This window comes from Lynx canadensis, chromosome B1 (assembly GCF_007474595.2).
Source record: "Lynx canadensis isolate LIC74 chromosome B1, mLynCan4.pri.v2, whole genome shotgun sequence".
Classification (NCBI taxonomy): Eukaryota; Metazoa; Chordata; class Mammalia; order Carnivora; family Felidae; genus Lynx; species Lynx canadensis.
This window is the reverse complement of record NC_044306.2, coordinates 122713582-122727163: the sequence shown is the minus strand read 5'-3', so window position 1 is coordinate 122727163 and position 13582 is coordinate 122713582. Positions and strand designations below refer to the sequence as shown.

Genomic DNA, 13582 nt, shown 5'->3' with positions numbered 1-13582 from the left:
ATATGTGTTTTCCACTCCTGAGGTGTGTCCATCAGTTACTTTAAGCCATTCATAGCTGGGCATCCTCGTTCTTGCTGTCATTTTGATACCAAACCAAATTTCAAATATCTGAGGAATGAAGGGGAAAGCCCTAAAACCCTGATGCTGGCCCTCCAGCTGGCACCTCCCCAGTCTTGGAGCAGCATGGGGAAAATTTGGCCCCTCTTTTTTCCACTGAGGATTTGTTTTTTTTTCCAAATCTGACTTGGGAAGCAGCCATTACAATGAATGTGCTTTTTCCTTTTACGTGTTGCAGCAAAATAGTCCGTAGAGTTCTGAAGGAAATGGTTGCTCATAATTATGACCGCTTCTCCAAGAGTGGATCCTCTTCTGCCTATACTGGCTACATAGAACGTACGTAACCCAGAAAGCGGTTCTCCCTCTCTGCCCTTCTGCAAGTTGGTATCGTGGGAACTGTTACTAAACTACAAGAGTTGTTTTGTTTTGTTTTGTCATTAGGTACTCCCCATTCAGCATCTACTTACAGCCTTGACATTCTTTACTCTGGTTCTGGCATTCTAAGGAGAAGTAACCTGAACATCTTTCAGTACATTGGGAAGGCTCATCTTCACAGTAGCCAGGTAACTCATTTTCCATTAATTTTGCTTCATAAATATATAAGAAATTAGTCTGAAGTAAAATAAAAAAACATACTGATGGTAACACTACAAAATGCATAAGTTAATGGTGGCTTCTGTTTTAAGTTGCTCACAATTCCATCATTTGCAGGAAGCTATATGGTTTATAATGCCAGAGAAAGTTTCAAGCATGAACTTGAAACCTAAGTAATTTGATTTACTAGACTCGTTAAACATCCATTCGTCATTTCAAAGGCAAACATATTCACAAAGTTGAAACTGTGCTAATATTTTTCAGATATGTTTAAAAAATATTTTATTTTTATTCATAGATATATTCTTTAAAGCTCCACTTATCTAACTCTGGAATATATTTTCCTTCTCTGGTTGTTTCTTAATTTTTTTTAATGTTTATTTATTTTTGGGAGAGAGAGAGAGAGACACAGAGCACAAGTGGGGGAGGGGCAGAGAGAGAGAGAGAGGGAGACAGAATCTGAAGCAGGCCGCAGGCTCTGAGCTGTCAGCGCAAAGCCCGACACGGGGCTTGGACTCACTAGCTGTGAGATCATGACCTGAGCCACCCAGGCGCCTCCCTTCTCTTCCCTTCTCTGGTTGTGTCTATGAACAGATTGATTCCCCATAAGAACTTTGACTCTCTAAAGAGCCCATCTATATTTTTCAGTACCATTAGGAGAGAAAAGAATAAAGTGTAGGCATGTGATGACTGACTGAATTCCATCTCTTTAGTCTTATACAAAATTTGGTTATAATCTGTAAAGTCTTCCTAATTATGAAATATACTTCTTTTTATGCATATCAAATTATAGCCTTCTAAATAAGCTCATTTAAGTTTTAAAAATGGCCCAGTCCTACACAAACTTGAGTTCTTATCAATATTATATTATACACCCTTTGGTAGGATGCTAGTCAGAATACCTCTATCCTGAGGAATGTCCTTCTATCCTGAGGAATTGCCATCTGTTTTCTGATATGCATTTTGAAATGCCAAGCACCCACTGGGTATGGGGCTGGTACAGAGGACGGAGAATATGTAAGATTCCTATGCATGGTGGAGATCTTGATGTGAGCCTCCATCATCTTTTCTCTCAGCTAGAGAGAAAAGTTTGATAGGAAGGGTGTGAGTCATGCCTTGGAGTGTTCCATATCCTCTTGTAGCAATAGCCTCAAGGCAATTGTCCCAGCATTTCTCCATCTCCTTCTTGGGGCTCTGCCAGACAACTGATCCATTATGTATGGCAGTCCTGGAGGGATTAAGAGTCTCAAGGATGACACCACAAAAAGGAAAGTTCATGGCATTGGCAGTCACACAGAAGGGGTTTGAGTTCTGCCTCTGCCATTTGAATTTTTTGTTTTTAGTTTTTGCCTCTACAAAATGGATCAATGGGTGTGGGAACTAAAGGAAGAAAATGAATTCACCTTATGTTCAGGCACAGAGGTGTGGTTTGTTTTGTTTGTTTTGTTTTGTTTTGTTTTTGTTTGCCTAGCTGCTGCAGATACCTCAGGTTTTGGAAAGTTCTAGCAATAGCCCAGGAGCCTCACCGTCACTTACGGAATAGGCAAGGAGCTTACGTCATGAATGTGATCTGCATTTCCCCTAGGTAGTCATCGAAGCCCAAGGCCTGGAGGCCTTGATTGCGGCCACTCCCGATGAGGGGGAGGAGAACCTCGACTCCTACGCAGGCATGTCAGCCATCCTCTTTGATGTTCAGCTCAGACCTGTCACTTTTTTCAACGGATACAGTGATTTGATGTCCAAAATGTTGTCGGCATCTGGTGACCCTATCAGTGTGGTGAAGGGACTTATTCTGTTGATAGATCATTCCCAGGTAATCCATTCATTCTGCAAATATTTATTGAATCCCTAGTGTGTTCTAGGCACATTTTAAATGTGCTCAAAGCTTGGAGAACACAAGACAAAGTTGCACCCATCTAGGAATTCACATTCTAAGCACCCACCGTAGGGGTATTGCCGCCCGCCCTTCATCCTTTTCCCCTTTGTTACAGGTAAGCAGGGTTTTCTCTCAACTCCATTAGCCCATGAAGACATCTCACTGTTGAGGCAAAAGAGGATATAGTCAATATAATATGAGTATAATAATGCCACATATATCTCAATAAAACTGAAAGAAAAAAAAGACAATACTTATGCTGACAGAAACAAAGAAATTAATGGAGAAAATAACCAAGCCTCTTTTTGTTGTTAATCAAAACTGTGTCATATGGCTATCTCTAGCTTCAAGGAAAACTGGTAAATGTAGTTTTTCAATGGGTGCATTGTCACTCCGAACAAATGAAGAGAAGGACAATGAACAGGATCTGTCATATCCCTTAATCCTCAAGGTCACATATGAAAAAACAAGTCTCAAATTATATCACAATTTTACATTGCGCATACCCATTGTAGTACTGATTCTGGCGAGATGAATTCTTAATGAATCTATGAAGAAGGCGTAAGAGTGCTGAGTAAGTGGTCCACATTTTTTTTTTAATTTTTTTTTTCAACGTTTTATTTATTTTGGGGACAGAGAGAGACAGAGCATGAACACGGGAGGGGCAGAGAGAGAGGGAGACACAGAATCTGAAACAGGCTCCAGGCTCTGAGCCATCAGCCCAGAGCCCGACGCGGGGCTCGAACTCACGGACCGCGAGATCGTGACCTGGCTGAAGTCGGACGCTTAACCGACTGCGCCACCCAGGCGCCCCAATGGTCCACATTTTAAGACACAGGAATAATTACGGTTCAACACCATCTGTGTGTATTCAACTACCTTTCAACAGTCTGATGGTCAGAATTGGGGTGTGAAACCTGATAAAAACAGTAATCTAGATCAGGCTCAGCAGACAGTTTATGTAAGAGGCAGAAAGCAAATATTTTAGGCTTTGTGGGACATATGGTCTCTGTTGCAACTACTCAACTCTGCCACTAGAGTGGAAACAGCCATCAGCAATATATTAACAAATGAATGTGCTCCAACAAAATTTTATTTACAAAAACAGCAAGTGGGCCAGATTTGCCTGCAGGCCATAGTTTGCCAACTCCTGGTCTAGATTATCTTTTAAAGTTCTTCTGTTCATTAAGAGAGGGCACCTAAGGCGTATTCTAAGGCAAGATCATCCTGTAGCTATTAAACGTAACCCAATGTCTGAATTTCAGATTGGAGTATTTGGCAGATCAAGGGTAACCATACAAATAGGCTCTTTGAGGCTCCCTGGCTCTGCAGAGCACTCCAGTAATGCCATCCCAGCTTCAGAGGCACATACCACTCTAGGTCAAGTGCTGACATTGAAGGAAATTTTGGCAGTGGATAGCCTGTCACAGCCACCAGGGCAGATGGAATTACTCTGTGCTTACTCTTGCTCTCTCTTTTCGTCTAATTGGATTACTCTTCAGAGAAGGCTGTCTGATAAAGTCAGCTTAATAGAGAGATCCTCTTTAGCCAGCAAAGACCATATTTTCCTGAATGGATGCAATGGTACATGTTGTCAAAATATTAGTGTTTGAACTGTAAGAAACACCTTTGGGGCCAAAGGTGCAAGATCAAAGGAGTCACACTAGCTACAAATGCAAAGCTTTAGTATCTTGTTCCTATAGTTCATAGACAATAATTTAAATAAATATGCATCCTGGGTCAAATAAGGACATAAACCTATGATCTTTTTTCACCACATTTCTCAGAAGATGCTTTCTTGCACAGCAGGAGACAAAAGAGAGATGATTTTGTGATAACCATGTGTGGTAATAGAAAAGTATCCGCCCTAGAGACAGTCTGGGTTTTATTCTGTCTCCACATGTGCCACCAAGCCTGAACCTCCTTTTTAATCTTCAAGATATAATGCCTACCATGGAAGATCAGTATGGGAATTAAGTGAGATACCAAATGTAGACCCTTGGGGACACAGTAGGTGCTCAAAACTGTTAGTTTGTCTTATTTTATACCCTCAAAAATTAGAACCACTGCACTATGTGGTTCAGTCCCTTTCCCAAAGAGAGAGTGGTTTGCTCTTCTACAGGGGTTAGTGCTCTGTCCTTCCACGGGGGCTCAGGAAAATTCCTCTGTGACTACAAATAAGAGTTCTTCCATGATCCCTTTGCATGAGAGAAATTGAATCTTCCAAGAAAGCCAGGGTACTCCCTAAAACCCAGACCACAATGGAAATGCTCTCTCCCCATAAAAGGCACATTGTCTAAAAGCTGTGAAATGTTCTTTTCCATGGCACTTGGTGTGCTTTGATATCTACTTAATGTATGGCCAGTGGGAAAGCTAAAGTCCACATCAAAGACCTTTTTTTGATTGAGTGGACTAACAAGATTATAGCTTTCAAATTGGGAAGAGATCAAAAGATCCAAGGAAATACTTTTAAGACAGGGCACACAGTAGGATTCATTTGGGAATAATCACAACCACTGTGCAACTGCAGAACCTTGATATCTGATATTCTGTAGTTCATAGGCATAGGTTAAAATTTGGGCATAATTTTCTGGCTTTCCTAGGATAATTTGTGTTCCTTCATATTAGTTATGATATATGAGACAACCTCGTATCATACTACAACCACATTTTATTCTAGACTAAATGTAGCTGTTAAGTATTCTTAGGGCTCTCCTAATGTGTCCTGAGCTCTGTGTCAAGAATCTCATGCTTTCATCCAAGTGTGTTTTAGACTGAAAGTAGCTTCATGCCACAGTGAGACTTTTTTGATATACCTGGTTGTAAATGAAGGCCTTTGACTGAGATTTCTTGCCATGTTTTTCGGAAAGGGGGAAGAATTCAAGGAGATCAATATGATCCTTTCTAGAAAGCGAAATCACGGCATTTATAGTTGGTGAAAGCATGGCTTCTTTGGTCTGAGTAGGGCAGTTACATAAGGAAGTTAGTCATGCTGGCAGTTACCATGAATCTAAGATCTTTGGAGGGATATCAAAATTAAGGATATGGAGCCTTTTTTTCCAGAGCCATTATCATTTCCAACACTGTCTCCAGTCAATCTGATTGCAATCCAGCTGAAGAACTTTTAAGCCAACATCACCTCATTAATGTACTCAGAAAATGCAAGACTTCAATGTTGACAAACAACACAAAACAGTGGGCTTCAGACAACTGCAAAATTACTTAGGATGGACTACATTTGTAAATGAGAAGCGTCCCTCTGGAATATGCTCTTAAGTTCATGTTGGACTTGTTTGTTAATTTGATGTCATTTCAAATGTCAAACAACAAGGTGTTAAGGCTTAGTTAGATTGCCTTGCCTTCCTTTCCCAGCTTTATCTAGGCAATTCCTGGAACTTGTATATTGCACCAGCAGTTTTTATTCTGCACTTACTTTGCTAGCATGATGCTGCAGCTGCCTATATTTGACACAGCACATAGCTAGAGAGGTGCTGAAGGACCACAAGAGATCATCCAGCCCAACTTCTTACCCCCACCCCAAAGCCACAGCTGGATTTCGGGTGACAATGCTTTCATTTTCCCCATTCTGGTAGTTCTCAAATTTACGTGCATCAGAATCACGAGAGCTTATTAAAACCCACATTGCTTGGCCCCATCCTCAGAGTTTCTAATTCAGTAGGTATGGCACTTGCATTTCTAACAAGTTCCCAGATGTTGTTCCTAAGGGGAGCACACTTTGAGAACCTTTGCCTCTCCCAAAGTGAGGCAATGATTGAAAAACATCACCCATCTCAATTGGCACTGCACGTCTCTAGTATTTTAATAGACTAAATACTTGAGCAAATCAACAGTCTACTTCTAGTGATCAAGATTAGAATAATGTGTTTCCAAGCCTAGAGAAAGACTCCAACATTAGCATAGCCCAAATGGTATTATGTATAGCAGGAGGTTGAACATGCCTTTGGAAAGGGGTAGACTAAATTTGCTTATGATGATGACGACGATGATGATGATGATATATTTTTGCTTCTAGGAGCTTCAGTTGCAATCTGGACTAAAGGCCAATATGGATGTCCAGGGTGGCCTAGCTATTGACATTTCAGGTGCAATGGAGTTTAGCCTGTGGTATCGTGAGTCTAAAACCCGAGTGAAAACTCGGTAAGCATATGTATAATATTCTATGCAATGAACTGCAGAGATATGCTTTTGGAATTGTTTAGCTCTCTGATTTTTTCAAAAATCTGTATTTTCTATTTGTAATGACTAAGCCATAGAGCAGGAAGAAACCATGGAAACTCATTCTTTCCATAGCTTCTTATGAGCCGGTTAGTTATCTAATTAACTCAGCCAACAATGGTCACACTTTTAAAGACGTCCACATACAGCATGCCCCATGGATGGGAAGTTCATTTTCTCTTAGTATTCCACGTTAGTAGTTGACAATGCTCTCAGGAAATACTGTCTTGAAGCAAACATTTTAGTTTATCCCTCTTGTTGGGATTTTAAATGTTCCCTCCTTTGCTGTCTTCAGTGGAGAAAAATTAAAAAGATGATCACTTGTGTGCAGAATCTATGTCTTAAATGGTAGGAGTCCTTAAGTTTTTCATTAGCGTTCATTTTTCTAAACAAAATGTCCTCAGCTCCTTTTGTTTTTCTAATATAGGTGTCAAATCAAATAAAGTATTGTATTTTGAGTAAAAGGTGATAAACTGAACCAGTGTGATAATCAAAAGAATGATTCTGTTTGTTGTAAAATCAAAGTAAAGAATATGGAAGTGCAATTGATTTTTACCTTTTTTGATATTTATTTATATTTTTAAGTTTATTTATTTTGAGAGAGACAGAGACAGCACAAGTGGGGAGAGAGGCAGAGAGAGAGGGAGACAGAGAATCCCAAGCAGGCTCCACGCTGCCAACACAGAGCCCAGCGCAGGGCTTGAACTCATGAAACTGCAAGATCGTGGCGTAAGCTGAAACCTAGAGTCGAACACTCAACCTACTGAGCCACCCCGGCGCCCCCCTTTTTGATATTTATGAATATGGTGGGGCAGAAGTGAGATAGGAGTTATAAAATTAAATTTTTGATTTATGTTAAACTATGGCTAAAGGAATTGAGAAAAATCAAAAGGCAGCACATTTAATGTGAAAGGTGACCCACAGTGTTACTAAAAGGAACCGAAGAATGAGAAATAGAACGGGCCATCAGAGGGATCAGCAGTATAATTTAGGGCTTCCCAGTGAATTGGTCTTCTTTCTCCTTTTTCTGAAGTATTTTCTAGATAGAAGTTTCCCCAAATTTGACTGAATTGAATTCTTTGCAGAAACAAATCAACAACAGCAACACCAAAAATTATCTTGATTTTTAAAAAGGACACAGTATCCCTAAGAATTTACCAGTATCCACATTGTAGCCAATCTATTTTCAATTTTTCATTTGTTCATTTAAAAAATATCTCTTAAGCCTCTGTTGAGTGTAAGATATTAGAAGGTATGATAAGGGATTCAGGGATTTAAATGATACCACCTCTGACCTACTTTTACACTGACAACAACAGCAGCAGGGACTTTAATTTGCACAGCAAACCTTGTTTTGTATCCTTCTATCAAAATAGCAGGAGCATAAACTCAGATTTAATTGTGGAGTAATTTCCACAATTTCATTTAAAGTCTACAATTAAATTAGAGTGATCCTAGAGGTAAGCCTTCTGCTTCTTCATCATCATCCAAGCCATGTTCCCCAGTCAACCCAATCTGCCTACTCAGTTCTCAAAGCGACTACTGGAGCACCCACCATATTTGTCCTTCCTAGGGCACGCCTGTACGTGCCCCACTCTAGGAATCGTTTTTTGTGACACAATATTTTTTTCAAATATCTTGGCAACCATAGATATAGAGACCCTTTGGAGACAGTAAACAAATGGAATTGAAATAGCTACACAGAAGCCCGCAGAGAGATAGTTACCAAGAGCATTGTTACGAATGTCAACTGTCTTTGTGAGTTTAGACTTTGTTTTAAGCTAGCTCAGGTGTTTCTGACTTCCTGAGAGAATCACGTTCCAGGCATGTTTTCACCCTGGCCCTTGGTGTGCCCATAGCAAACAGTAGTACCTGATAGACACTTCATCCCCAGATCTAGAACTGAAGTCTGTGGGAGGGCTCAGGGGAAGGGCAGAACTTCACTGCCTAATCCCTGAAACTAGCCAGGCCCTGATTACCAGCAGAACTCTGACCACATTTAGGTCACACGTTAGTGAGTTCAGACCCTATGAAATTATAGCTGTTGGTCCAAATCAGTTAAATATGATATTAATGGTGTTTGTTTGTTTGTTTGTTTTACCTAAATCTTTAGGGTGGCTCTGGCAATAACTGGCAGCATCACTGTAGACTCCTCTTTTGTGAAAGCTGGCCTGGAGATCAGCACAGAAACAGAAACAGGCCTGGAGTTTATCTCCACGGTGCAGTTTTCTCAGTACCCGTTCTTAGTTTGCATGCAGATGGACAAGGATGCAGCTCCACTTAGGTAAGAGGCAGCGCTCGTGGAATATTCTCGGGCAGTCCCCAGTTGGCCAGGAACTTAACAGCCAGTTTTGAGCGTTTAGTTTCAGAAATTACAAGTAAATGATAAAAATACAGTGAAACATAAATTTCCTTTACATAAGTAAGAGAATAATTGATAAAGCTTTAAAAAAAAAAAAAAAGTCAGTTTCTAGGATACCAAGAAACTATAAGGACCAGTTCATTTGATTCTGGAGATAATATCGTATTCTAGTCCAGAAATAATTTATCAAGGTAACAAAGGGATTTGATTCACCATAAGAGTTGCCACGTAGTTTCAGCAAAAATAGTGGATGTGTATTTACTGTCAGTTAACTTCACAACTGTTTCCTGGACAGAAAGTGCAAAACAAAACAGCTGGCAATCATTTAGCATGGGTTAAGAGCCCAAATTAATTCACAATTTTTAGGGAATTGTACCATAGCAACTTGACCTTGTTTAAGTTTTGGCTCAAGCTTGAGAGTTTGGGATTTTGAATAAAAAAAAAAAAAATGCTTTCAGTAGAATTCTTAGTGTCTCAAATACTAAATATATGATTGTTCATGTAAGTCTCCCAGCACCTCTTCTACCCTATAGCGTCTCATTTATACTGTGTCCTTTGACTCTTCTAATGGTCATTTGTAACAGTACTGCCACATGGAAGTAGAATGCTTTGGGTCTAGTTAGCGCTGACTCCTCTGTTAGTTGTAGAGGTCACCCTGACACACGTTATTAACCATGAAGGCACTTTGTATGTTTAAAACAGCAAGCCACATCTTCTGTCATCTCCTTCAATAAGCAGGCCAGAGTTGAGCACCTTCTTTATTTTACTGAAATTTCATGACCCATATAAGGAATACATAAATGATGTAAGTACAAAGATGAGTGGGTTGTATTTTTACAGATAAAAGATAGTAGATTATAATCAGAATATTAAGCTACTGTTAACCCACACTAACTTATTTTTAGAATAAATCTCCATTAATGAATTAAAAAAAAAAATCAACCTTCCTGTGGTTGAAATGCAGTGACCACCAACTCAGGCTCACAGCTAACTGGTTTGGTTCCACATTCCACTTGGCCCAGAGCTCAAGGAATGTTATGCCTGTCAGCATTCTCAGCCTAAATCCAGTTGGACTCGCTCCCAAGGTGGGGCTCCTGGAATGATGGGTGGGAGACATAGCAAGGTCTGCAGAGCTTAACGGCATCTCCAGAAAGCTGAGAAGAATTTGGACCTTCATTCTAGAAAAATGTGTGGCAGGGCTCCTATATTCCAGGAATCTACAGTTTGTCTATTGGTATAGAAAGACATGGGAAGAAAAAATCACCCCATTCATGGGAACGGAAACTGGTAGTCTTTGGCACTCCCATCCTTTCTCAAATTGCTTTGAAACAGAAGCTTCAAGTCTACAGTCAATAATTTGCCTCTGAGGAGTGTGGGGTAACTTGAATATGTGTATAATTTTGTTATTGTTGCTGTCGTCATGCAGGCAATTTGAGACCAAGTATGAAAGACTGTCCACAGGCAGAGGTTACATCTCTCGGAGAAGAAAAGAAAGCCTCATAGCAGGATCTGAATTCCCTCTCCACCAAGAGAACTCGGAGATGTGCAAGGTGGTGTTTGCTCCTGAGCCAGCAAGTACTTCTAGCGGTTGGTTCTGAAACTGATTGGTGATGTTTCACTTGAATCTGTCTTCCCAGAAGGGATACCATGTGACATGCCTGTGTACTTGCTCTCTGAGAGCACAGTGTTTACATGTTTACCTGTATTTAAGATTTTTGTAAAAAGCTATGAAAAGCCTCCAATGATTAAATGTGGGCCTATTCGGTATGCTCCCTATAGTGTCATTCTGAGCCAACGTACGTGACACTTCCAGCAACATTCCCAGTTTTCTTGTCCCTCCATGAAATCCCGTTTGGTGCGGTGGGAAGAGGGCTGTCCTGAGAAGAAACGATTGTTTATAAAACACATGACAAAGCACGCATATGCTCGGGAGAACCCAATTTTGTTTTAACAATTTTTAATCAGTGTGTATAAAAACCTTTACAGGACCTTAAGCATGCATGGCTTGTTTCTACCAAATGTGTTGCCCAATCAGAAAACTAAAACAAAAACAAACAAAACACCAGACCTTTTTCTTTTTTCCTTTTTTGAGGGAAAGTGGGGGGGGGAGGGGATATGACTTTCTAAAGACTTTTGTCACAGCTTCAAGAGTGAATATTTATCTCTTTTGTTGTTAGTTTTACTAAGTATTGAGGTAGAAGGCACACAGATTTAAAACATACATTATCTTTCTGTAGACCATAAAGTCAGACTGCTAGAAGAAAGCCATTTAGTTCTCTGACTTCTGCCCTGTAAAAATACTGGACTTAGCACATAAGAGTTGGAAATACTAATTTCAGAAACTCCATTTGATTTTACTTGTGCTGTCTCTTTGAGACTGTCATGTGGTACAGTGTCCTTTATAAGGGACATCTTAATCTAGTCATTATTTTACCTTTCATTCAACTGTTTTGTGGTGAAAGTTCCAGTCTGTTTGAATACAATCTGTACAAAAACCAGAATGGCCAAAAGACTTTAACACTGCTTTTAGAAACTGATGGATTTGGACTTCTAAAATATGAGATCAAGAAAATATTGTCTTTATCTGTACAAATTGAAAGAGCCATGTTAAACATCTTTAAATATCTGTTAATAAAAATAGATATATGTGTTGATGGTGATAAACTCAAAGCAGATAATAATGCTCATTTGCCCATTACACACACACACACGCACACACACACAGACACACACACACAATGGACGTTTAGCTAGCCCATCACTGGTTGTAAATTTTAAATGACGTGTGATGAAATAAACATATGGAAATTCTATTGAACTGCTTTTGTCTTCCATTACTTTGGACACCATATTTCTCTGTTTCTGCCACTTTCTGAGCGCAGACACATATGCAACTAAGCTTCTGCCACTCTATAGAGCAGGCCAGATTCTCCAATAGGAGGTCAGAGCCCTTTGGAAAATGAGCCACTGAGAATAGCCACAGTCAGAACCTGTTGAAAACAAGCTCTAATTGCAGTTTTCGTAAGGCTCAGGGCCAGTACTTTCATTGTTATGTTACTGAGAAGAGAAACAGGAATCAAAACCTGGAGGGGGGGCAGTGTATCACTGGTGGTGGCATTGGTCTTGGAAGGAGTACTCTGTAAAGATACTCATGCTACAGCAAAAGCAAATTGATCTAGAGCACTAAGTTAGAGAAAGATGTCACGGACATCTCAGGAAGGAACCTCAGCCATGTGATGCTTAATGAACTACAATTGCTTCTGTAAAATGTAAAATAATAATTTACTCAAGAGTGATGACTGTGGTGTTCTGGACATTAGAGTTATAGGACTTCCCAACTGCTTGTTTGCCGGGCCGAGTCAAACGCTGCTGCCCATTTGGAGAATGGATAGTACTTAGCAACTCTAACTTGCTCCAAAGAAACAAGAAACCTGAAGCATAGAACAAACACTACCTCCTGTCTGGATGAAAAGGTAGAAATTTAAGAGGGATGGAGTGATAGTCCACATTTTGGAATGATGTATTGGAGCCAGAAACGTAACCATAAGCCTCACTTGTAGTCTCTGACTTCACTGCTTCAAACACCAGTGTCCGTAGCTCTGTCCCCTGCAAAGATGTCTTCCTGGGAAGGTGCCGTAGCTTCTTTCTGTATACCTTAGAGATTTAAGCTGACGGCTTTGCTTCCGAGAAGTGCTGCCATTCCCGTATCTCATTAGAGTATTGCCCTCGACAGGTTGCTCCCTGCCTCTCTGAACCTGACCATCGTGAAAAATAATTTTAAAGCTAACACTTCTTCAGTGCTTGTTATGTAGCAGGTATTGTAAGCATTGTATATATGTTAAATTATTTAATTGTCACAATAGCTATATTTAATAGGGAGCATTATTATTTCCGTATTACAGATCAGCACTGTCCAATAGAAACAGAATGTGGGAGCGCCTGGGTGGCTCAATTGGTTGAGCATCCGACTCTTGCTTTCGGCTCAGGTCATGATCCCGGGATGGTGGGATCCAGTCCCACGTCGAGCTCCACACTGAGTGTGGAGCCTGCCTAAGATTCTCCCCCTCTTTATCTCTCTCCCCCTCTATCCCTTTCCTCCCACCTAAAATAAAATTTAAAAAAAGAAACATAATGTAAACCACATAAACAATTTTAAATTTCTAGTAGTGACTTAAAAAAAATAAACAGAAACGAGTGAAATGAATTTTAATAATATATTTTAACCCAATATATGCAAAGTATTATATCAACATGTAAGAAATATAAAAAATATTAATGGGATGTTTTGGGGGAGGAGGATTAGATCTTTGAAACGTGGTATATAATTAGCGTACACTGCACAGCACATCTCAGTTTGGATTAGCCACATTTCAAACGCTTAATAGCCGCATGTGGCTAGTTGTCACTGAATTGGAGAGTACAATTATAGATGGAGAAACTGGGACACAGAAGACATT

General features: G+C 40.0%; 1 protein-coding gene across 1 annotated transcript in view; it reads left to right on the top strand.

Moving 5' to 3' along the window:
• LOC115512390 (microsomal triglyceride transfer protein) overlaps positions 1-11943 on the top strand; it is a 47850-nt gene extending 35907 nt beyond the window's left edge. The window contains exons 13-18 of the mRNA XM_030313378.1: positions 296-393; positions 499-620; positions 2237-2464; positions 6561-6685; positions 8877-9047; positions 10552-11943. Of these exons, the coding sequence (XP_030169238.1) occupies positions 296-393; positions 499-620; positions 2237-2464; positions 6561-6685; positions 8877-9047; positions 10552-10723 (916 nt within the window). The 3' untranslated portion in view covers positions 10724-11943. The remainder of the gene's footprint in view (positions 1-295; positions 394-498; positions 621-2236; positions 2465-6560; positions 6686-8876; positions 9048-10551) is intronic.
• The last annotated feature ends 1639 nt before the right edge of the window (positions 11944-13582 follow it).